This window comes from Phytophthora sojae (genome assembly GCF_000149755.1).
Source record: "Phytophthora sojae unplaced genomic scaffold PHYSOscaffold_4, whole genome shotgun sequence".
In the NCBI taxonomy this organism is placed as follows: domain Eukaryota; phylum Oomycota; class Peronosporomycetes; order Peronosporales; family Peronosporaceae; genus Phytophthora; species Phytophthora sojae.
In genome coordinates this window covers 5,725,676-5,749,184 of record NW_009258118.1, presented here as the reverse complement: position 1 = coordinate 5,749,184, position 23,509 = coordinate 5,725,676, and the positions used below count along the sequence as shown (strand labels likewise).

The following is a 23,509-nucleotide window of genomic DNA, read 5'->3' as shown; positions in this document are numbered from 1 at the left end:
CGAGTCGCGTCGCCGGAGAAACTCTGGATCTAAAATCCAGAGAACATACGGAAGCAGAGCCAAATCGTGTGATAACAGTGAGTAGAGCAGTATGCAGTGCATACTGCTCTACCCACTGTATGACATCTGCAATGTCAGAATCCAACTTTTCAAATGTAGGAATGGTGATGACCAAAGATCGGAGCTCGCTGAAGCCGTCTGTGCTGAATGATATCCTCGTCGTTCGATCAAATGGCGATCTCGCTAAAAGTTAGGCCAATTGCTGCACAGACGTCGTAATAGGGGCTAACATCTACATAGTTGCATTTCACTTATTGCCTTTGCAAACGACCAGCTTGGCTGTGCTTCACACATACGAACTACATTTTGTTTACTGTGAGTCGGGTCGGCTCGGGTACCCGAGGCTTGTGGTCGGGCGGGTACGGGTACCCGACTCCAGCTGGGGACCCTGGCTGGGCGGGCACGGGTACCCGCCTCTCGCCGTTTGCGAGCCCTGGTATGCACGAGACCCCGTATTAGTCAGTATTTGCGTTAGATCGAGAGTGAAACTGCACAAGTTATAGAAGTGCATCGCATCCCAACGACGCATGAAGAACGCTTGAACTATTGCGCGTTTAATGCACTTCTGATTGTTGCAAGAGGATGTATAAGGGGCCGGTGCTGGCTTGTTTTGGCAAATTGGATCATAAACAAGATACCACTTTTGATGTGGAGACTCCACATACGGAAAAGCGCTCCTATAGATAAATCGCTCCACAGTGGAGCGGCTTTTCCAGCACCAGCTTACTTGCAGTACACTCCCCATCGGTTCTGTGGATCCTGCTACGCTCTTAGTAATATGCAGATAAGAGAGGAGATAAACTATATAAGTGGATAGGATTCATTTTCTTAGAACGTCAGTAGGTTGCTGAACCTACCTACGTTGTAGTACATTGCACCATCACGAACGAAGCGATGTGTAAGTACTAAGGGGTTTCATGGACACTCGCGCGTTGGCTCTCGTCTGCGGACTTAGCGACGGGACTGCGTGGCCTGCCCCACCCCCTTGTCCCTTACGCAAAGTTCCTCGTCTCGGCCAGGCGCGGTGTCTAGAAAAAAAATATCGGGTTGCAGCGCTCGTGTTCGCTCGCTCGCACAGACACGCCCCCGCCTAATCGGCGGGTGCGGGTGATTATTGAATGTATTGAGTGAGGCTCGCGCTCGGGTCCGCTCGCCCTCGCCCATAGACTATATAGACCATACTACTGGGAGGACAGCTTTAGCTGGCTGAACAGCCTAACCAATTTTATTTCAGCGGCCGCCCCCCCCCCCCAACTTTAACTGGCGAATGTCGCCTGAGTCCATAGTCCACAGATTATGGTAACATCAAGGAGTTTGTACGTTTCGTGGCTGGTTGTTCCCAGAATGTCGACCGTATCCGTAGCGTGTACCACACACCACACCTTCTACGAGCCCGGGGAGAGCCGAGCTCCTGGGCTCTTGCAAAAAGTCGCGAGCTCGGGCTCCTGGGCTCTTGAGTTCAATAGGTTAAGTGAAAGGAGCCCTCCAGAACTGTGAGCCCTCGTTAAGCCCCCCCCCCCTCGCCTGTGTTAAATATCTCGCTGATGATTGGCCGTCCGTGGCGCATCGATCACGCGAAGTTGCTCGCCTAAGTCTAGATAAAATTGGCCAATCAGATATTACTATGAAGAGCCCGTCATAGATTTGAAGCCAAATTTGGGGAGCCCTGGAGGGGAGCCAATGGGGAGCCCGAACCAGGGCTCCTTGATCTCGTACTTACCATGAGGGAGCCCATTTTGTGCGACTTTTTGGCTCTCGTATTAGGGGGGGGGGGGCACTTTACGGGCTCGTAGAAGGTGTGCCACACACTGTAGTGAGCAGTTCTTGAATTTACGAAATTTATTCGGAACATCATAACTAGGATAGCAGCATTTTTTCGATATAAGCTAACATTTACTCAAAATCATTGAAATAACAACTAACGGATTGAATCCTTCTTGTGTAAATTTGTATAGCTGGAATGCATGACCTCAACGCGTTCGGCCGGGGGCTTTGCCCCCGGCCGAGCGCGCCTTTAAGTTCTTTCGTGTCTTTTGCGCGGCAACTTCGCAATTTTTTTAAAGGCGCTACACCAGGGTTTGAAAACTTGCCACCAACTTTCATGTTACATTATTCTTGCCTACCCCACGTTTATAAATTTAGGCACACAAAGGAAGTCTACACTGTCCTCCCAGACCGAAGCTTCGCCTCTAATCAGTCACCTCCGTTTTGGTACATATTTGGGATAGCTTTATGAGAAAGCAGTCGTGTACTTGGCCCGAAATATGTACCTAAATGTTACAGAGACAATTCATTATTTGGGACATTTGGGGCGATTTGGGCACATATTTGGGATGCATTATAAGCTTCCATGCAATGTTCTTCCTTGTTCTCCTCAGCCGTGCATCGCCGTCGACAAGTCCGACGAGGTCGTCTCGACTGATTTGGGGCACTTGAGGGTATACGTGCCCGGCCTCCAGGGTTAGCATACGTACCTGAAAAATGGGTCGGTCGGTCGGTCGCTGCCTTGCAGCTGACGCACGTCGCGCGGGGTAGTAGTGCATGTAGCGAGTACAGCAGTCTCGCGATCACGACTTCATGGATCATCGACGGTTGGAGCAGGCGTCGCACTCGCGCTGCGGTCTTGATAATCACCGGCCACCCCGTGGAAGGCGTGGTGAAGTGTTTGCCCGAACGCACTAAAACTTTTCGAATGTCTTACAAGACCCGCACTCGAAAGGTGCTCTGCAGCTTGGATGACAATGTTCTAAGCTTGATCTTCCAGTTTGCTGCGACCCCGAAGCAACGACCCGTTCCAAATATCCAGATAGCGTATTGGTCGACTCGCCGGAATGCAGTTGTTCAGTTCGCCCTGCGCTTTTGACGTGCTAATATAGGCAATGCGGGTTACTATGAAAAAAAAAAGTGGGCCAGATGGAGAAAGTTAATTGTGTCGCGCTTTGAGCTTAGCTGGAAAGTGCTGGCTCGGGCATAAGATTAGGAGCATCTTCCACTCGCACACGAGGTCCAGGCAGGATCACCATTTAAGCCTTTGCCGTCACAATCAAGCCGCCGTTCCTCTAAGATATTTCATCGGTATGGGCGCGAAGACTTCTCTACTTCAGGCAGCAGCTCACGGAGATGTGGCGTTAGTCAAATTGGCACTCGAGCGGGGCGAAGTCGTCGACATCAAGGACGAAAGCGGGTGGACTCCTCTGCTCTTCGCAGCTCGAGAAGGTCACGAAGGTGTGGTGCGTCTTCTTCTGTACTATGACGCGACTCCCGATCTCCCCGGTAAGACAGGGTCCACCCCGCTCATGTGGGCTGCCTTCACAGGGCGGGAGGGCGTGGTGCAAATTTTACTCGAGCATAAAGCCAAGGTCAATGTTCAAAATGTGGTCGGGGCAACAGCCCTCGGGCTTGCGGCTCAGAACGGACACGCTTCGGTCGCACGGTTGCTCTTGAACTGTGGGGCGGCTGTGGATCTCGCGGACTCGGATATGTGGACGCCGCTGATGCAGGCCGCACGAATCGGCCATACGGATGTGGTTCGTCTTCTCCTCAGCAATAAAGCCCAAGTTGACGCTGTCAACGCCCAGGGCAAGACGGCGCTGCAAATGGCAGCAGCAGAGGGGAACAACGGGATCGTGAGGTTGATACAGGAATTCGTGGAGCAATGCGATACACCGTTAGCGTTTCTCTCGTCGATGATATGAACGCGGTGTTTGGAAATTCCGAGAAGCAAAACGCCGTCCGGCGCTGCGTCGGCGACGCAGCAGGGGCGATTGGAAATCAAACTTCTTGAGCGGTACCAACTTCGACCACCCGAAGGAAGCTACGCAGGCGCAAATAAAGAAACCTGTTCCGGGGCCTAACTTCCCCCGACGGATCAATCGGTCGCGCCGCTTCACCATCCGGACACTAAGAGGCACCACTGCATTATTTTTTTTACCGTCATGGCGTCTCCGTCAAGCGCCAAGATCCCCGTCGGCAGCAGTACGAAGCAAGTTCGAGCCAGCAAGCGTGATGTCGGTCGCTCTCGGGTCATCGGCGCGTCGTCCGTGTCCAACTCGAGTCGCCGAGTCAATGGCAGCGTCGCCAACGTGAACGGAGGAGCGTCAGGCCACGGGTCAGGCCACTCGACTCGCGTGTACCTCGACGGCGTGGACGTCACCCCTCAGTCTTTACTCGTGAGCCGCATCAAACCGTCGACTCCAAGCGGGGGCTACGACCCCAAAGCCAAAGGCAAAGGGGGCAAGGGCAGTCGCACCAAAGCCGTCCACGGTGTCGGTGCCTCGGTCGCTGGGGCCTCCATGGCCGGTGCCAGTATGCTCTTCAGCCACGCGTCGTCCTCTTCAGCGGACAACGACTCGGACAGTGAAAGCTCCTCGTCGGTGGTGGCCACGGCTGCACGAGGCGTCCGCAAAGAAGTTCGACCAAGTGGTGGAGATCGCTCAGTCTCGAGTTCTGCAACGCCAACGTCTAACCAGGAAGAGGACGACAGTTCACGCGCGTCGAATGGGGCGGCGGATCCTGAAGACCGCGAGGACGGCAAGGACGAGGGTGGAGACCCACTTCTAGCGGCTTCGGGTCTTGCCGTGGATCGCGCGGCTCCGTTGCTCGTTGGGGGCAAGTCAGCGTCCAACGCAATGGGACTGATGTCTGGCAGGTCTCGCCGAGTGCCTGTCACGGTGACGTTGGCGGAGACGTCGACCGAGATGTTGCTGGAGATCCGCAGCGTCTGCGTGGCGCAAGACGCGCCGAATCACACGGCGGTCACGGCGAGGAACAAGCGCTATCAGGCGGTGTGTGCGCAGAAGAAGGGGAGTGAGAAGTTCGTCGAGGGGAGAGCGCAGACGCTGCAGCTCGCGCAGAAGGCGAAGGAGGTCATGACGGCTCCCCCCGCCACGCGAGATGTGGCGTGTGTGGCGACGGACTGGGACATCTACGACTGCGCCAAGATGGAGGAGGAGAACAACAACGAGACGGACGAGGTGGGCGTCGGTGAATCTGCTCCAAGCTCCGAAGCGCAAGCTCAGACGCAATCAACTGGAACTTCTACTGAAGGACAGCCGAAAGACCCCAATGATGCGACTTTGGGACCAGGAGCAGCGGCTTCGGGAGCGGAAGGAGGTGGCGCTGGCGGAGTGGGTGATGTACAGCTCAAGCAACAAGTGGAGGAGATCGTTGGAGCTACCTTGGCGTCTCCAGGCTGTGTGCTAGATGTGGACGGCGATATTGTCGAGGACCTTCGCGCCAGGCAGCACCACTCGTCGAAGCCTAACCGAAAAAATCGCGATAAACATGGCCAAAGCAATGTTTTCAGCCAGAAGTCGCGCATGTTCGACAGTCAGAGGTCTACCGTGGTTGCAACTGCGGTGTCCGGGAATTCCAATGCGTCTGTGGCGATTGGGGAGCAAAGAACTGGCAATTTGTCTGCGGGCGCTTCACAAGACTTCGCCGCTCTTGCTGGAGGTGAAGGCGCGAGCTCCGGTAGTGCTGCGACTAACTCCCAAGTAGGGATGAGCGTGGCAAATGCTTCGCGTGGAGTTCTTAGCGGCGGCCCTGGAGGAAGCGGTGACGCGAAATCCAACAACGTCTACGCTCGAGCCAACACCAACGTGGACATCGGTGAGATTATCGCCCGCCAGCGCACTTCTCACGTGCTAGGATCGTCGTCACTGCTATTGACTGCCAACGTTGTGGAGCGTGCCGTCCAGCAGAATGTCTACCACCAGCAACATGTGCGATACCGAGATTTCCCCATCCTCGAGACGGCCGAAAGTCCGCCAGAGCCTGTGGTGCCTGCACTGGGAATGGGGTTTCCCACACGCTCCGATTCCTTCTCAGGCGGGTCTAAGACCATGCAAGAGCTCGAGCAACTATGGGCATTCCGCTGTGAACTCACCAAGGACCGAACAGTCTCGTGTCTCGCTTGGAACACAGCTAATGAAGACTTGCTGGCAGTTTCTTACGCGCGCGCGGAGCCTTTGAATCCAACGGAGTTGGCAGGACCTACGTCTCCCAGTGCTGCGAATGGTGCCTCTAGTGTCGCAGTGGGTGGTGCTGCATCAGTCGTTCCTGCTAGCCCAGCTCCTCGACCTGGCCAAACTGCTCAATCCGCAGCAGCAGCCGCCGCTGCAGCTGGTAGCACACCAGGATCCACCGGAGAGTCGAACGACGGGCTGGTTCTCTTCTGGTCGCTGACAAACCCTGAATATCCTGAGCGGATTTACCATCTACCAGTGGGCGTGACATCCATCGACTTCAGCACGGCACACCCGTACCTCCTCGCGGTGGGTTTTGCGGACGGCGTTGTGTCCATCTACGACACTCGAAAGGCCGATTCATCGTCATCTAGTGGACCTTCGAACTCGACGCCAAGTAGCAGTGTACCTGGTGCTGCGGAGGACCCAACTGCGAAGTATGTGCCAGTGCCCATTGCTACTAGCTCAGGAATGGGTGGCAAGCACTTGGACGCCGTGTGGCAAGTGCGGTGGGTGGCTCGTGGGGGAGGTGAGAGTGTGGTTAGCGTCTCGAGTGACGGTCGAGTGGTCGAGTGGAGCCTGAAGAAGGGCTTGAGCTACAGCGACCTCATGACACTCAAGCGCTCGACAAATCCGCTGCTCGGAGGTGCAGGGACCGCTGCAACAGGAGCAAGCGGTATTGGAGATGGAGTCATCTCACGACAGGCAAGTGGTCGGTGTCTGGCGTTTGCAAGTCGAGGTGACCCCTCCGTTTACTTCGTTGGCACTGAAGACGGTCTTGTGCACAAGTGTTCGGTGTCGTACAACGAGCAGTACCTGCAGACGTACATCGGACACACCGGTCCGGTGTACCAACTGCTCGTGTCTCCCTTCTGCAGCGACCTCTTCCTCTCGTGCTCGGGCGATTGGAGTCTCAAGCTGTGGCACCAGGCAGATCCGCGCGGCGACGCAGTGCTCACGTTCCACTCGGTGGACCTTGCCCAGGCCGTTTTGGGTGCTTCCTGGAGTCCAAGTGACGCTGCAGTGTTCGCTGCTGTGGCGGAGGACGGTCGGATCGAGCTCTGGGATCTCGCTCAGTCCACACTCGACCCGATAATTCGTCATTTCCCGAAGAAGTTCATCGCTGTGGCTGCTCCGGTGCCTCCACCGACTGATGCTGACGGCTTGGACGCTGCCGGAACTTCGAGAGAAATGACACCGAAAGGTGGAGGCGACAGCGACCGACTGGACGACGATACGTATCGAGACCCCAATGCAGCTTCGAGCTCGGTCCCTGCAGCCCCGACGATGGTCGAAGTGCCGCTCGAATGCACGACGGTGGCGTTTGCTCCGAAAGCACCGGTGCTTGTCGTGGGGGACTCAACCGGTGATGTTACAGTCTACCGAGTTCCAGCGCAAGTATCCACAACATGCGCAGATTCAGCGTCTGACCCAGCGTCGAGCGTCGAGGAGCAAGCAGCACGATTACTACGGGCCATTCAGCCCAACAAGCACGAGTAGAGAGACTTGGCAAGACTGAATACTGAATTATTCAGTATTCAGTCTGAATACACAAGGTTTTCATACTTGTAGCCATCTTGAAGAAGTGTAGCCATTTCGCTAGTAGACATGTAGACATGAGCAACCTTGAGACGTTGTGTGATCTGCACGGTCTCACATGCACGAAGTTCGTTATCGCTGTATCAGACAGAGCTGTGGGCAATTGGCAGAGCAGTCTCACGCAGTTCGTTGCGTATAACGCGACGTCGTCCTCGAAACAGACAGACCTGCTGGCCTCACCGCCAACGCAACGATCGTGTCGCGCCACTTGGCTGCGTTCAGTTTGCGTTCGGATGGCAATTTCAACACTCACGCGAGCTTTTCACTGCACGAACAGCTCCAAGTTGAAGTCGATCTCTGTGTGATAAAGTGACGACGAACAAATCCTGGACGGTATCAGCACAAAAGACATGGAAAGGTATTTATTTGCCCCAAATGGAGCTTAAAATTGGTCAAACACGTCGAAGGCCGCCCTGTCCTCACCGTACAGCACGACCGAGTCGTCCACGGGCGAGTCCGGGTACTCGTCGAAGTGCGTGTGGTCGCCGGGGCCCCCAACCGGCGGCAGGTACGGCGGCGTTTCCGTGCGTGCGAGCACGGCATCCCAGTCCACTTTGGCAAAATATTTATGCTTTTTCACATCCTCTGAGCCACCTCGTAAGCACCCTGCAGCGCAAAAAATAGCAGTAACTCGTCAGTCCTCTCGTCGATGAATGAAACCCCACCACACGTAGAAAACAAACGTACCGAGTCGCTTGGTGCGGTCCTGCGAAAGGAGCTTCTTGATGAGGTCCTTGGCCTTGGAGTCTATGTGCTTGGGGAAGTCGACCTTCCCGTCCAGGATCTTCTGGTAGATGCCGAACGGGTTCTCGTCGTAGAAGGGCGGGTAGCCCGCCAGCATCTCGTAGATGAGCACGCCGAGCGCCCACCAGTCCACCGACTTGCCGTGGCCCTTGCTCTGGATGATCTCGGGCGCGAGGTACTCGGGGGTGCCGCAGAGCGTCCACGTCTTGTCCTCGACGATCTTCGCAAAGCCAAAGTCGGTGATCTTGAGGGACCCTTCGGACGTGATGAGCAGGTTCTCGGGCTTGAGGTCCCGGTAGATAATGTGCTGCGCGTGGAGGTAGGCCATGGCCAGCACGAGCTGCGCGGCGTAGTAGCAGGCCACGTGGTCGGGAAAGCGGCCCTGGCGCCTCAGGTACGAGAAGAGCTCTCCGCCCTGCACGTACTCGAGCACGAGGTAGAGTCTCCGCTCGTCCTGGAAGTGGCCCAGGTAGTTGACGATGAACGGGTGCTGGATCTTGCTCAGGATCTCCACCTCGCACTTGATGTGGTGTAGCTGCTGCAGCCGCAGGATCTCGCTCTTCTTGAGGATCTTGAGCGCGTGGTACGAGCCCACGCCCTTGAGCTGCACGAGCCGCACGCGGCCGAACGTGCCCGTGCCCAGCGTCGCCAGCAGATCGAAGTCGTCCAGCGAGTACGTCCGACGCTCCCGGGGCGCCTCCACGGGGGCAGCAGGCGAGATGGCGTCCGCTGGAGCCTCCTACACAGCAAGCAAGCGAGCAGATAAGAGCGTTAAGTAATTACCCATTGCCATCTCACGTCTAGAGCAAATATTTTACCCCTCCAGCGGATAGATTACGCGGAGTTCATGCTTTACCTTGTCGTCGACGACGGGCCCGGCCGTCTTCTTCCGGAACATGGCGCTAAGGCTCGAAGGCTCTGGGCTGGGTTGTATGTAGGCTCCGGGCTCTTGGCTGGTTGCTAGGTGCAGTGGAGCCGCAGGGCCAGCGTGGGTTTCCGGCGGTTATCTGTGTGTGCGGGGCCTGGAGCCAACGCGAGTTGGTTGGCGTTTCCACGTCTGCGACGGTGGCGAGGGCGAGAGCGCACGTGGCTCTGTGGCGGCACCTGCGAGGGCCCTGGGCGGAGCAGCGACTCCGGGCGACTGCAGGCGGCTCAGCTCTCCGACGCTTCGGGCCTCGATCCTTTTCTGGGCTTCCCCGGAGCGCCGCGCTGATTGGGCGGAACGAATATGCGCGCTGATTGGCTGGACCTGTTGCCACAAACGGGTCTGGTAGGTGATTTACAAATAGTAAGAGAGATCAAGGCCCGGGTCACGGTTATTTGTGGCAGATGCTGGAATATTTGCAGTAATTACATCTGTCACTATTTACGGTAAAACGGTAGTAATTATGGCATTTTGCACCGTCTGATAATGGGACTGCAGCCAGGCTAGGTGCTCAATTGAGCCAATCCTTGAGCCATTTTTCTTAGTACACGTACGTCGGTGAATGATTGTGTTGCCACAGCTGTCCTTATGGAGGACAGAATGTACGCCGCTGTAAGGATTCAGCTAAACTTGAAGTTTGAAAAAGTAATATCAATAACAAAAGCGTATTTTTTTCTTTTTTTGGTTAGTTTTACTCTCCGAAACAGCTAATATGAGAACATAAGCAATCTATTATAATGTATTCATTACAACCTGTATATTTGTTCAGTACTTAAATGATGTTTTTTGGTAGTTTATTTCGAGTCGAAGTTTACGACGAAACCGAAACCAATTTACAAAAAATAAACAGGATATTTTTTATCTATGCACGTACATGTATTACGCACACAAACTTCATCCAAGGATCGCCAGATTGCCCCAGGGATCAATAGAGTCCAATTTCACCGTCAATAGTAATGATGTTGTGGTGGATCGTAGCTGTCCAAAACTAGCCAAGGAGATATCGGGGGAGTCTTGTGCTGGCGCGGTATCGTTCGGTCTAATTATGCTCGAGTATGTCAGAACTTGCCTTAGCTTGGTAGTGATGGATAGTTAAGTGATGTACGGGTCCAAGAGGCGACATGGAAAACAAGTTAGTCGAGCGCACTGCTGCGGTGCTCGAGTTGCAGGGTCGTATTGTATTAATACATGTATTCCTATTGGCCAGCTTGTGTAGAAAAGGGAAAGTTAAATCGTAGGGGCGGTGCCTCTAAACTAAAAATCGAATGCAAACCTCGTCGCAAGTTTTTCTTCCTGTAGACTCACGATAACACGAATCGATAAAACCTCTCGCCTTTCTTACCCACTCTCCCTCTACGACTCGTAATAGACTACTAAGTACGAAAAACATGAAAGCAGAAGCAGCGACACTTTGACCACAAAAACATAGTCGGCCTCAGGCAATGTACGGCCATAGTATTAATAGCCTAAATCTGTTGTGGTTGTGCCCCTCTATGAAGATGAAAAATGAATATGAATTTCCAAATCATAAAACCCAAGGCGACGACTTTCCTAGGATCAATTGAGCTCACCAGCAATGGGCAATGGACACCTTCGAAGGAATCATATGGGGTACCCAAATGAAGGGGGCCAAAGTCCGGAACGTTCTTTGGAGTGGACTCTTAGGATCCTGGGTGGAACATTCCCCTGCCAGGTGCCCGAACGAGCGCCGAACGCGCCGCTTCGTCGATGGAAGGACACTTTGAAAGGCATATCTTCAGGAGCCGGTTGGCGGGGTACACTTGCACTTGCACGCTGCAGCGCCATTGGTCCTGGTATATCATGCCGCCGCGCTGCTCTGCAATACGCTGCCACGTTGCCGCCGACGCTTTCGCCGCTCGCACACGATTCACGACGGGCAAACCCCCGCAAGGTCAACACAACGATGAGTTGCTGGCCGCCCGACGATGACGAGTCCGGCGTTGCAATCAGGCCAATCGTCCACAGTCCGATGCACGTCATGTTGCCGGTTCATTGTGACCAACAATCTCAGCGATATCTTTCAACTCGGTACTCTCGGTGCTATCGTTCGACGGCGCCTGTGGCGCGCGTCCGCTCAGCTGCGACGACGACAACTCTCGCTGGACCTGAGTTTCCTCGCTCACGATGGACCATTGAAATCGCTGGGCCCGTCTGGCGAATATCCAGGGTGGACTACGCTACGATGCGCGTATGCGGTCAGCGCTGGCAGCGCTGCCACGGAATGACTGGTTCTGCGCGAGTGTGGTGCAAGGTGAGAATGGGCTGGAGTGCTGCGTAGCGAGTGTGAGATCTAACCTCCGCCTGCGTGACTAGTTTGGGCCGCAACATCTCTCCATCGTCACTTGAAGGCATCCGTGTGAACTACTTTAAAAAAAAAGCAGTACGACTTCTTCAGCCTTCACCGCATTCTCCGAGGTCTTTCATTTTTTTGTATTTTTGAGTTCGCAAATACTTATCATGAAGGGATGATACAGGAAAGTTGGTCCGACACCGACAAATGAGCAACGATTGATCAAAATATGTAGTTAGACGTTGACTTCCTTAAAAGAAAAAGAAAACGGTACCCTCGAAGGTTTGTGGCACAGCAGCCGATGCAAGAACGATAAACGTTCCGGATGCAATCACGCACTCGGCACCTGGGAGTCGAGCCACTTCGCGATGAAACCAAATCCTGCCGGACGACGCTGTCTCGCTCTCTCACGCATTGCTTCCACGCCATGCTCCGCGAACATTTCCGGGTAGTACTCGTGATAGAAATCCGATCAATACTGGGATTACGCGCAGGAAAGTGCTTAAAACACCAAAGCGCGACGCGGAAATGGCCTTCGCTCATTGCTCTCTCGACTGCAACCCCACAGCTCTTGAGCGCAGCACCCTTAGGTCGATGCGAGTACAGGTACTTTAGTATCTCCAATTGGTCATGTCCCGCAGCAAGGATCATCGCATTTGCCGTGCAACGAACTTTCGCTTGGGTGTGTAGCCACTGCACCAACGCTAGATTCCCCTTGTTAATAGCGTCCTCCATCGCACCGCTCTTCATATACGTTGGTGCTTGCGGTATCAACCATTTCACAACTTCAATGCGATCATGGAGGACCGCGGAATGGATGGCTCTGTCCGTGAAGCCTTCGCATGAAGCCATTTCACCACTTCCAGGTATCCTCGCGCTCTTCGTGCAACCCTCAGTTCGATTCATATGGAGCCACTTGACTGCTTTCCGTTGTCCATTGGCTGCAGCAGCGTCCATAGCGTCCGTTGATCGCCATCCCGTTGAGTGCGCGTTTAGTCCGGCTGTGCGAATGTCGGGTGAGAATTTAGTACCTGTTCTTGGGATCGAGGATAGTTTTGACCCCGGGAAACCCGGCACCTCCAGAGACTCCGAGCTCTGAAAATACTGCAGCATCCCCACACGTCCATACCTCGCAGCTTCCACCAGAATGCAATATTCAGGGATCTTCTCCGACGGAGTGAAGTGCGCTATCAGCCACGTTACCGCTTTCATGTTGTCTCTGCGAATCGCACAGAGTAGCGCGACCCCAAAATCCACAGCGAACCCTTGATCATTGAGATACCCCATCACTTCTAGATGCCCTTCACTTGCTGCGTTATTCAACAAAGGAATCAAATCATCGGGCTTCTTCGAGAACGTGATAGCCGCTCGACCCGAAGGGTGCTCCATCATCCACTGCAAAATAGCGAGATTCCCCATCTGACATGCTGTTGCCATCGCCTCCATCCAATGCTGCATCCATTCATCCGACGATATGAGCCACGCGTACTTCTCCCAGACTCTCTGGGCGAGGTCTAAGCGACCAACCTCGACTTGCTTCTTCAGTGCAGCTGCAGCTTCAACTTTCTCGTCCACTGGGCCAGCACTAACTGCACGCTTGGACGCAGCTTTAGAAGAGAAGCGTCTGTAGTCTGTGACGGATTTTCCAGGAGGCAGCAACAGCTCCGCGAGCGCCACTTCGCCTGCAGCCAGAAGGGCTGCGATTGTCCAGGTCAACGACCCCGCAGACAAGGTACGGGGCGTGTTCTCGTAGAGAAACCGGACGACGCTGAAATGCTCTTCCTGCGCACCCTTCGGTATACTGTGACCTCCCCACTGCACCACGTTGCCTCCGTCATGTTCACCACTACCAGAAGCGCTCACAGGTAAAGTATCGCCCACTTCCAGTCCAGCAGCTCGGTGGACCCAAACTCGCAGGCATCACGTAGCGTCAGGTCGCTCTTGGGGCCCACGTAGCTGGCGATAAGGCGTCCAACGTGCTCGAGTGCAGCGCCTTCCTTGTGATAGCGGAGCACCAGCGTGACGACCAGCAGCGGAGAAGCCATCGCGGCTCGAAGTCACGATAATGAATCATTACGCGAATTTACTAAGCTTGGTATTTTATTACTTCAAGTATTTTATTTTACCTGCTTGTCATTGCGGTGCGGTGTTGTGTTTGCGCACGCAGCTGCGAGCGTAGTTGCTCGATTTCGGCCTGCATGTCGTCCGTCAACCTTGCCCACTTTTTCATCTCGCGGGTGCTGACGTCGCTGAGTTTCTTCAAGCTCGCTTCCACCGCGGCTCGCTCTTTTCGCATCGCCGAGCGCTCCTGCAGCAGTTGGTAGATCATTTGATCTTTGACGCGCAAGAGGCTTTCCAGATCTGCTTGCTTCTCGTGCTTCGGCGACGGCGCTCGAGTCACTTTGGGGCTTGGAAGCGGGGTATCCCCTCCAATCGCAACATGGCGGACTTCAGCTGGAGGCGGCACCGGTTCTTCTTCCTGCACGGGATGCAGCGGCACCGGGGCTACCATAACCGGTGGGGGCGGTGCGAGCGCTCGGTAGTTGCTCTCCTCGATGAACGCTCTTAGCTGCGGCTTGAAGTCCGCGAAGAAGACGTGGAACGTGTCTAGAGTAAGTGCGCCCGTGTGGTCCTTATCGTACCGCTCGAATAGCTGTCCTGCTTCGAACTCCGAGTTCCTGTCGGCTCGTTGATAGCCTAGCGGGATGCCTCTCGTGTCCGTGAGTGACAGCGGCGGCCGCGATAACAAGGACGACCCCCATCCGTTGCTCGTCGGGTCTGCATAGTCCTTCAGTAGCTGCAGGAAGTCGAGTCGAGTGAGGCCACCGGACCGGCTGCGGTCGTATCGACGGAACAGCTGAATGGCGTCCGGGTCGTGGATCAGCGGCGCGACTGGGGTCGGAGCTGAAACGACGCTGGTTGGCTCAGGAGGCGGCGCTGGCGCTGCTACTGCTGCCTTTGTTTTCTCTCGCTTGGACGAGCTCTTGCGGTCTTTGTCCTTGCTCTTGCGGCCCTTGTCCTTGCTGCGTGATGTCGCCTCGGCGCCACTGGATCGACTGCTCTTCTTGCTCTTCTTCTTGTCCCCCGCAGCGGCAGACTTGGAGGCCGACGCCATGGCCCACAACGATTAGTCGGAATTGCTGACCCGTTTGTCCAGGCGGGCTGAATGGAGGTTGGTGAAGTGTACACTGCACAGCGCCTTAGACCATCGATCGCATGGTTCCGAAACGCAGGCGGCGGTTGCACCTTGAACTCGCGTCGCATGGTCAACAGGGCTAAATTGTGTTATGTGACCCACATACATGTAGCCAATCGCTTCCTAGCATCCGAATTGGCATCGAATACGATCGAGTGCCACTCGAGTGGATCACCAGATAGCATAATATGAAGCAGTGGGACAAACGCCTCAAAGCAGCACGTTCTGGGTATCCCTCCAAGACCCGTTCACAGTGAAACCTTGAGGGTTTGTACAAGGTTGCATATGATGTAGATACGACCGTGGCAGTTCGAGAGAGCGAGGAAAAGACAGAAATCTCGCCAAAGCACGAGCCTTTGCGGAGCTCGCGTACTGTCACAGAATTGCAAATGGTGGAGAGCACACCCGAGTGAACGACGTACATCGCGTCTCCATAGTCTCCAGCGGAAAAAAGCGTCGTCTGCGCTGGTACGGCGACCATCTCCAAAAGACTCGTCATGGCTACAATAAACTGGTCACTGCAGCCGTCAAACAGCGAAACCTGGGCGATTGTGGACTTGAGGAGCTTAACCTGGATATCGTTCGCTATTGACGGACACAAGAGTCTCACTGTCTCACGATCATTCGACTCAGCATCCGTGTAATAACGCTGGACAACAACGAGAAAGTGTCGACTTAGTGAGTTATGATACCAACGATGGCATAATAAAGCGACCGACGACGTACCTTAAGATACTCGATGGCTTGGACCTTGTGCTCTTCCGGGACGCAATGAAAGGAGAGCATATACGTGAGTTGATTGATTCGTGCGGTCGTGGCCTCTGAGTTGCCGCTCTCGCACTTGGAAATGACGAAGATTGTTGCGCATAGTGTCGTGAAGAGGGAGAATCCACAGAGTGCGACCGCGATGGTGAACACGAACTCGGAGATATGGCGAGGCAATTTCCCTTCAAAGAGACCCGTCATGATCCCAACACTCCAGAACAACGATGTCAAGTAGTGATCGCGGTGCCGTAAAGGACTGTACACAGGCAGCCAATGATCTGCGCTGTTGACGTCTTCCCCGAAGCTGTAGCGTACACAAGCTACAATGTGGGCCAAGTACAATGTAGACGCCAAAACCTTTGCTAGTTTGAGTGCCACGAAATACTTCGAGTAGAACTCATCCAGATTCGACACGAGCCGCGGCAGCCTTGACCATCTGATGAGCTTAAACAGCAGCATTTTAGTCCAAGAAGCTGAACGGGTAGGAGCGCTACCAGATCAAGTACAAATTGCCGCGAGTGCACGTATCGCCGTATCGTCCGCTTCTTGTTTCGGATAAGGTTCCCGTCAGAGTAGAAACCTGTGCGTGCTTGGATGAAAAGGTCTACCATGAAAACTGCTTCACACACCAAGATAAGCGCGGAAAATGCAGAGATGGTGCCTACTACACCTGGCTGGAATGCTGTGAAGTACGGTAGTAGGAAAGATTTCAGCAGTATACCCACAAGTAAAACCTGCTGCCAAACCTTGATAGCTTTCGCATTCGGGTCGAAAGCGTCCTGTCGGTCTTCGGCTAAGACTTTGGCGAAAAAGGTGTGGAGGCTGAAGGAGCTGTGCACTCGACCGACGGATCTGCGGCTCAGCGATACGAGACGTGCTCTTGCTCCCCATGCTGCTCCTGCTCGCCCTTCTCATTGCGTCGCTATGCAAAACGTGGACGTCAGGTAATACGTTAAGTGCCTTGCCTCCTACGTCGATAATTCCAAACTTAGTAAACGTCGTACAGAAGGCAACTACAGAACACGCAGTATAGCAGGCATAACACTTCGTCCCAAGGAGCTTGCTATTAACACATTTGATGGGAAGATGCACACACCAATAGTGAGTCGGGTCCGTGTGTTCTGCAGACATCAGCTTCAGCAGAGTGGGGCGTGCTTCCTTCGACGCTTCCCCCTTCGTTACCAGCGCTAAATGCTGGGGGGCATCAATTCGTTCGAGTGCTGGCTGGTGGAAGGGACTACATGTATTATTTATTCACTGTGGCATTCTTTTCTCGAGTACTTAGCAGGTCTCACTCGCTACCAATTCTCGTAGCAAATGAAAGATCCTCCCTTAGTAAAAGTGCGCGAAGTGAGGCCAAAACGTACATCCACATAATCGTTTAACATTCACTGGGCTGACTAAAACTAATCAGTGCCAGCCGACGGTGTCGGGATGGAAGCAGACGTCGACGCGGAATTACCGAACAGCATCGTGAGCAGTTGACTTTCCTTGTACTCGACCGCATACCGTTCGACAATTTCGTCTACTAATTTCTTTCGCGTCGGATACGGCCGCACATACAGCATTGTCTGCAAAGCAACATAACATGTTAGCACCGCCGATCACACCACAATATCAGGTAGCGACGAGTTTACCTGTGAGCGGCACACCCGGTTCGCGTTCATAGCTGTTTGCCGCACAAGCCGTGCAAGGTCAGACTGGTGGACCACCATGCCTGACTGCAGCGGCCCGAAAGGTGGCACCTTATCCTTGGTGTGGATCTTGATCAAGTAGAGCCCACGTTGCGCCTTTCGAAGTGGGTAAATCACAATCTGCACGTCATTGAAGTGGCTCGTAATTGTTGACGGGTCATAGGCTTGGGCTGCGTTGTCGCTCCAGACAATGTGCACGTAGTCATTGCCCACGTGCCGCTTTTTGTCGATCTGCTGCGGGTCTGACGCCTTTGTGGGCATCATGGTGACCACGTGGAACATCACCTCGCTGTGCGAGGTAGCGTAATAAAGCGTCGTCTTTCCGTTCGAGAGGCTTTTGGGGTTTGTGTCCAAACCACCCACAAAGCCACGATGCGTCTGCATATCAACCTTCCAGCCAAGTTGCGACAAAAACGATTCGTAAGCGCGACTTCCCTTCTCGTTGTGGAGGATTTCTTGCTGAGTATGTTGCCTCTTGCCCACATAAATCACGCCAATCTTCATGGTTTCGCGCGTCGGACTCTTATCCAGGTGCCTCAACGACCGCTCTAGTTTTGGTCCATGCTCCAGCAATTTCAAAGTCGATTTCTTCTTCGAATCACCGTCGGGGGATGGTAACAGACCCGCTTGTGACAAGAACAGCCGACAAATGTCAAGCGCGCTAACACGGCTATCCTTTAGGCTGCTGTTTGACACATCCATCAAACGCTCAGCAGTCACACCCGGCTTTGTCATTTTCACCAATTGCTCGTCCGAATTTCGTTTCTGCAGAGCCAGGTGGGATACACGCGCATTCACTTCCATGATTGAAAATGAGTCGAAAAGCGCAAGCTGGGGTGGAATGGACGGTGTGCTTGAGCTGCTTTTACCGTTGCTTGCACTGGTAGAGCCTGCTGTTGATGATGATGTCGCAGGTTGGTCCAGCGCTGCAACGTACTTGTCCAGCAAGCCCGACTTCTCGAATCCTTCATACTCAACAAATGCCATAGCGTGCTGGAAAAGCGAGCCTGGAAGACAGAACTTTGGCGCTGAAGGATCCTCACCAGTTACTGCCGCTGCTGCTCTCAGGGCGGACTGGGCTTTGTGAATCTGCTCTTGAATGTCCGATACGATTGCAGTTGGGAAAATGAGCTTCTTCCCTCCTTCAACTGTTAGGAATTCCCAGTAAATGACAGTGGCCTGGCCCAAGCGATCCGTAGGGACAGACGAGCGTTCATACTTCTTCACAGCGTCACAAAACTCCACAAGTTCTTTTCCACCAGTATTCTCCTCCTTTGTCAAAAAGTTCTTCAGTTGCGAGTAGCATTCTTCGTCATGAATAAGTCGTTGTAGGAATGAAAATCCCGATGCTTCGGCAGAGTCCATCAGAAGGGGGTTCGAAGAGGGCATAAGATCCATAAGATTGTAGCGCATCATGGAGTAGCGGCCGCCCAGAAGGGTTTTGTCGGTCGTATCACCGCCACAGTCGCGGAACACCATCGGAATGCTGTCTAGAACCAGGTCCAGCAAACATCGTTCGTCATCTAAACTGCCAACGTTCGGCTCATTAATCGACATATCGAAAAGCCCACAGATCGTAGTTGTGGTACGGCGTTTGAACTTCGATTCGGACTGTGGTGGGCAGTGGCAAACCACTTTTTGCGGCTCTGGGGTGGGCTGTGCAGATGTGCCCGTGTTATTGCGTTCTTCGTGTTGTTTTGCAATCCGCTCGAGGCGTTCTTGGCGCTCATCTTTATTTCCACTGCCTGGCATTTTTTCGACCTCAGATGATCGCGATTTCTCCTTTTTCTTGGAATCGCCGCCTTCCTTGGTGCTCGCACTTGTGGATGAGGAACTTCCATCTTCGTGAAAAACATAACTGCTCTTGATGGGGCACACATTATTGGACAAGTTGTCTTGTTCCTGTTCCCAAGAAACCTGACGCGCCTCCAATTTGATCCCCGACGAAGCATTGCTGCGTCCACCCTTTGCATCAGACGGGGCTGCCTTCGTTCGTGGCTTCTCCCCGCCACAGGTTTTGCATATACCTCCAACCTCGTCAGTGTGCTTGAATTCCACCTGCACGGCACCAGTGGGGTGGTGCAGTGCCAGCGAGTCCGTGATCATATCCGTCTGCAGGGTCAATTCTCTCTCAACGGGGGCATTAACGTCGAGCTTCTTGTTTCCAGCAGAACCCGCGCCGATCCAACTTGTTAGTGAATGCCCACCACGTGGCATCACACCTGGTGTTATCTCCCACGTGAAAAGCCCAGTCATATCGCGTACGATAAACCGCGCGCACGGTGAGTCTAAACTGCCCACAACGCTAAACACGATCGAGTCCATGAACACAAAGCTCAACGCCGCAGGCGGTGAATCGTCTTCTCCATTATCGCGTGAGGCATCCAACTCGGTGAGTTCAGAGCAGTCGGACACCATCTGATCAACCCCTGCAGCTGACGGGAATCCATTGATGTGGTGTAATAAGTGCATCAGCAGTCCTTCGGCAGCCACAGCAGTCTCTTCAAAGCACTTCAACCCGGCATGACCTGGCTCATTATTCAATGATGCGCGCATTTGCAATCCCAGGAATAGAAGCGGCATCGACATGCGTCGCTCAAGCGTACGAGCACGTTCAACTTCGCGTTGCCATTCACCATCAGGCAGCGTACCCACCAACGCCGCCTCGATAGCGCTGAAGATCAATTTCTTTACGTCAGCGTCTTGTAAAACCTCCGTTCGATGCATGAGCCAAAAGCGCAGGCATTCAAATATCGCGCTGGTCTTCTGCACAATCAATCGAAGAGCCGGGATTTCCTGTTCTTTTTGCGCAGCTACAGACGTTGCTTCGCCTACTGGGCTGTTTGTCACGGGTGATGGAGCAGAGGCAGGGGCGTTAGGGGCGCCAGGCTTCAGCTTGCTCTTCAGCTTGCTAAACGCGTCTGTCGCTTCACCGGGATTACTGGCTATTGAACCCTCAACTCGACTCGCCCTAGGATTGTCGCTTCCACGACGAGCCCCTCCACTGGGGCCTGAAACGTGAGAGCCACCTGTGAGACTGGATCCTGTGAAGGAGGCAGACTTGGTGCCTGAGCCACTGTGTTCACTTGCAGTATCAGCAGCACCCATACGCTCCATTGCCGCCTGAACCTCGATGGAAGCCTCTTCAACTTGCTGCTGAGCAAACACTGCCAGCGTCATGACAATCCGCGCGACCAGGGAAGGCTCAAACGCGTTAATTTCCTCGTGGTAGTCGGACATGTCTTGCAAAATCGAGAGTGCTGCCATCGAAATTGAGAAATCCATGTTTTGACATACATCCACGAGATGCACAACCCATTCAGCTAGATGAATTGGATCCACGGCGTGCCCACCATTCATGCTTGGCTTCAGGTTCATGACGACGAGACAGTAAATCCCCCACAGTGCACGCTTTTTAATATCCACGACGTCTGTAAACGGGAGCTGGGCAATGCGAACCAGAATACGACCAATAATCACGTGAAACTCATCCAATGTCTCCGGAATTTCATCAATGATGTCCTGCATCAAACTGATCTCGTCAATACCGCACACGCCCTGAATTTTTTGTCTCCACCGCACGAAATCTTGATCGGGGAACCTTTTGGGCAATTCCAAGATAGCGAAAACCACATCAAGTGCTGCGTTCAGCTCATTATTCCACTCCGACGACTTGACCTTAGACTTCTCTGCACGACTCCAGATGTTGCCAATAATGATCTCATCGACCGCATACAAATAGGCGGGTACGAGGATGTTGAGGCCTTCGAGATTCAACGAGAACAGCACCGATGATTTCTGCAATACGGTGGAAACAACCACCCCGGATGGTGATGTGATTCCCTTGAAGAGGACGCGGGCAAGGGTCGTCAGGTGGCCGCGCGTAATTGAGTTAGTGCAGCGGACTGAGCAGAGCTTGCACAGAGCCACAATCGCCACGCAACGCGAATTTTGAAAATCGGGAGCCTCCAGTTCACATGCAGGTAAAAACCACTCGCCAAACAAAGCGAGAACCGTGGATGGACTAATTTGCTGCAGCTCCGATGGCTGTGTGCGCTGTGCTCCAATCGCCGAATCGATCCACAATTCCACCAATTGTAGCATACCTTCGGTCAGGCTGAGGTGCATCGGTGGCGGAAGCGCAGCTACCGTTGGGGGAGGGATAAGGTGTAATACCCGATCGAGAAGCAGCGTCGCGTCGGATACCTCTACAACCGTCATCATAAGAAAATTGGCTGAAGACTGCAAATATCCTTGTTTCAGCTCCCGCAAGGTTTTCCCACTTCCCGATACCTTATCATCCTTTCCACCGGCACCGTTCTGAGGTAGCAGCATAGCTCCTTCCGGCGTGACTTTCAGATATGAGTAGCCCTTGTCCATGACGTACATCAGCAAACAGCTTGAAAATCGGAGCTCACGCTTCCAGCAGTTGATCATTTCAACCCCGACAACCTTAGCGTCCCCAGGGTTGACAAGCCATCGCCGAATGGCAATAGTAAGTTCCATCCACATCTGTGCACCTGTGGCCTTCGCGACTACCGCCGAGTGCATCCACACGTGCAGTACAATCGAAAGCATTGCTGTAAGAACGGGGCGGTTACTTGGATCGCGCAGTATGGTGCAGTTGTCGATAGTAGATAGCACGAACTTCCGAAGGTATGTGGAAGTGTAATCATCTAGCCGTCGCTGGGAAACGAGCTCCAATAGTTCGATGCAGTGCAACAAAATCTTCGAGTCATCCAACTGAACCGACGGGTGAAAGAGCTGCGATACATGCGAAATCATCGCGCGAGAGCACTCGTTCATCTGCGCTTTCATTCCGGACGGGACATACTGCGCCCCAGTGCAGATTCCAGAGTAAAATTTAATCGCATCCACCACCAGCTCTGTGTCGCGATAGGCAAATCGTTGGCGGATCGTTTCCATAATCACTTCAGAGAACTCGCGTCGTGACCACAGCACCTCCATAAAGTCCTCCTTCGAACGCAACTTGTACACCCACCGCGCCACAACTCGCTGGAAGCTTCCGGGGCAGTGGTGGAAAAATCCCAGCGTGTCCCCCTCCTCTTTCAGCTTGACCTTGAGGCACACCTTCGGGTACAGCAACGGCATGTAGAACTTCATAATCAGCTCTGCCCAGAAAATGAACCTGTCGCTGCTCCCACTCGGCTTGCCAGTAGCCGACAAGGGCGCCAGTTTCGCATGCCCATCTTCCCTCTCCAAACTCAAGTCCATCAGAAACTTCAGCATATCCACGGGCTCCTCCGCCTGCGTCGGCATGGGCCTCATCCACCCTTCCACGTGCACTCCTTCGTTCAAAAACTTGTCGGGCAGCATGATGCTGCCACCTCCATAGGGAGAGAAGTCAACACTCTCTCTCAGCAGCTCCAGATGCATGTTCTTCCTGTTGGGCATGGCGTGTGAGAGCATGGCCGTGCCCCGAGCGTCGCCCTCGTCCTCGTCGATGTCGATCTCGATGCCGTCGCTCATCAGCCGGATGCTGCCCGCTCTCGAGGCCTGGAAGCTCGACGTGCTCGTAGACGGCATGGCCGACAGCTGCTGGATGTTCCTCGTGGCGTCCGTGTACAGCGCCAAGCACCGAAACGCGTACTTCTTGATCATGGAGTGGTTGTCCCTCTTGAGCAGCTTGGCGAACAGCATCGTCAGGCCGTTGTTGTTCCAGCCCTCCCGCAGTCTGGCCGCGTTGTTGCGGAGCAGCACCTCCAGCCCCTCGAACACCTCGCTCCAGTCCTCGGCTTCCAGCGGCTTGCGGCGCTGCTTGCGGAACGCCGTCTCGTGGGGCGTGTAGAGCGTCTCGAGCTCCGTGACGCAGTCGTTCACGACGCCGAACACGAGCGTGCTGTTGTTGGCGTCGGACCAGAAGTCGGCCACGGCGGCGGCGTGCTCCGGGCCCGTGTTGGCAGCGCCCGCGGCCTCCTTGGAGGCGCCGGAGAGCAGCGACTGCACGGCGACGGCGATGTTCCCGCCGCCCGAGGCCCCCTCCGCCCCCGGCGGGTGCTTGAGGAAGTCCAGCAGCGTGCGCAGCCGCTTGCGCGGTGGCCGGTCGGCCGCGTAGAACTTCTGCAGGCGCTTCATGTCCGCGGCCGGCGCCTCCTTGCGCGGCGCCTTGGCGTCCGCCACGCGCTTCGATGAGTCCATCGTCGTCCTCGCGCGGCGCTACACCTGAACTGAGTATGGGCGAGGGGGAATGCGCTCAGGAGTGATGGTCACTGAGGTGTCGTGTTGTGT

General features: G+C 54.3%; 6 protein-coding genes across 6 annotated transcripts; 1 reads left to right on the top strand and 5 right to left on the bottom strand.

The window, feature by feature from the left end:
- Window positions 1-3,995: 3,995 nt before the first annotated feature.
- On the top strand, window positions 3,996-7,526 carry PHYSODRAFT_257082 (hypothetical protein; the record flags this gene model as incomplete). The annotated part of the gene is made up of 1 exon (XM_009529189.1): window positions 3,996-7,526. One exon carries the CDS (start codon window positions 3,996-3,998, stop codon window positions 7,524-7,526), a length of 3,531 nt encoding a protein of 1,176 aa, XP_009527484.1.
- A 481-nt stretch (window positions 7,527-8,007) lies between these two features.
- Window positions 8,008-9,551, bottom strand: PHYSODRAFT_559273 (cyclic AMP-dependent protein kinase-like protein catalytic subunit; the record flags this gene model as incomplete). The annotated part of the gene is made up of 3 exons (XM_009529188.1): window positions 9,226-9,551; window positions 8,313-9,108; window positions 8,008-8,231 (listed from the first exon to the last, which is right to left on the bottom strand). The coding sequence occupies exons 1-3, from the start codon at window positions 9,265-9,267 to the stop codon at window positions 8,008-8,010; spliced, it is 1,062 nt and encodes a 353-aa protein (XP_009527483.1). The 5' UTR covers window positions 9,268-9,551.
- A 2,276-nt stretch (window positions 9,552-11,827) lies between these two features.
- Window positions 11,828-12,994, bottom strand: PHYSODRAFT_498416 (hypothetical protein; the record flags this gene model as incomplete). Its single annotated transcript, XM_009529187.1, has 1 exon — window positions 11,828-12,994. One exon carries the CDS (start codon window positions 12,992-12,994, stop codon window positions 11,828-11,830), a length of 1,167 nt encoding a protein of 388 aa, XP_009527482.1.
- A 733-nt stretch (window positions 12,995-13,727) lies between these two features.
- PHYSODRAFT_257094 (hypothetical protein) lies at window positions 13,728-14,720 on the bottom strand (the record flags this gene model as incomplete). Its single annotated transcript, XM_009529186.1, has 1 exon — window positions 13,728-14,720. The coding sequence occupies one exon, from the start codon at window positions 14,718-14,720 to the stop codon at window positions 13,728-13,730; it is 993 nt and encodes a 330-aa protein (XP_009527481.1).
- A 291-nt stretch (window positions 14,721-15,011) lies between these two features.
- PHYSODRAFT_315242 (hypothetical protein) lies at window positions 15,012-15,767 on the bottom strand (the record flags this gene model as incomplete). The annotated part of the gene is made up of 3 exons (XM_009529185.1): window positions 15,012-15,036; window positions 15,077-15,450; window positions 15,528-15,767. The coding sequence occupies 3 exons, from the start codon at window positions 15,765-15,767 to the stop codon at window positions 15,012-15,014; spliced, it is 639 nt and encodes a 212-aa protein (XP_009527480.1).
- A 1,205-nt stretch (window positions 15,768-16,972) lies between these two features.
- PHYSODRAFT_332215 (hypothetical protein) lies at window positions 16,973-23,419 on the bottom strand (the record flags this gene model as incomplete). The annotated part of the gene is made up of 3 exons (XM_009529184.1): window positions 16,973-17,137; window positions 17,204-21,058; window positions 21,554-23,419. 3 exons carry the CDS (start codon window positions 23,417-23,419, stop codon window positions 16,973-16,975), a joined length of 5,886 nt encoding a protein of 1,961 aa, XP_009527479.1.
- Between the last annotated feature and the right edge of the window lie 90 nt (window positions 23,420-23,509).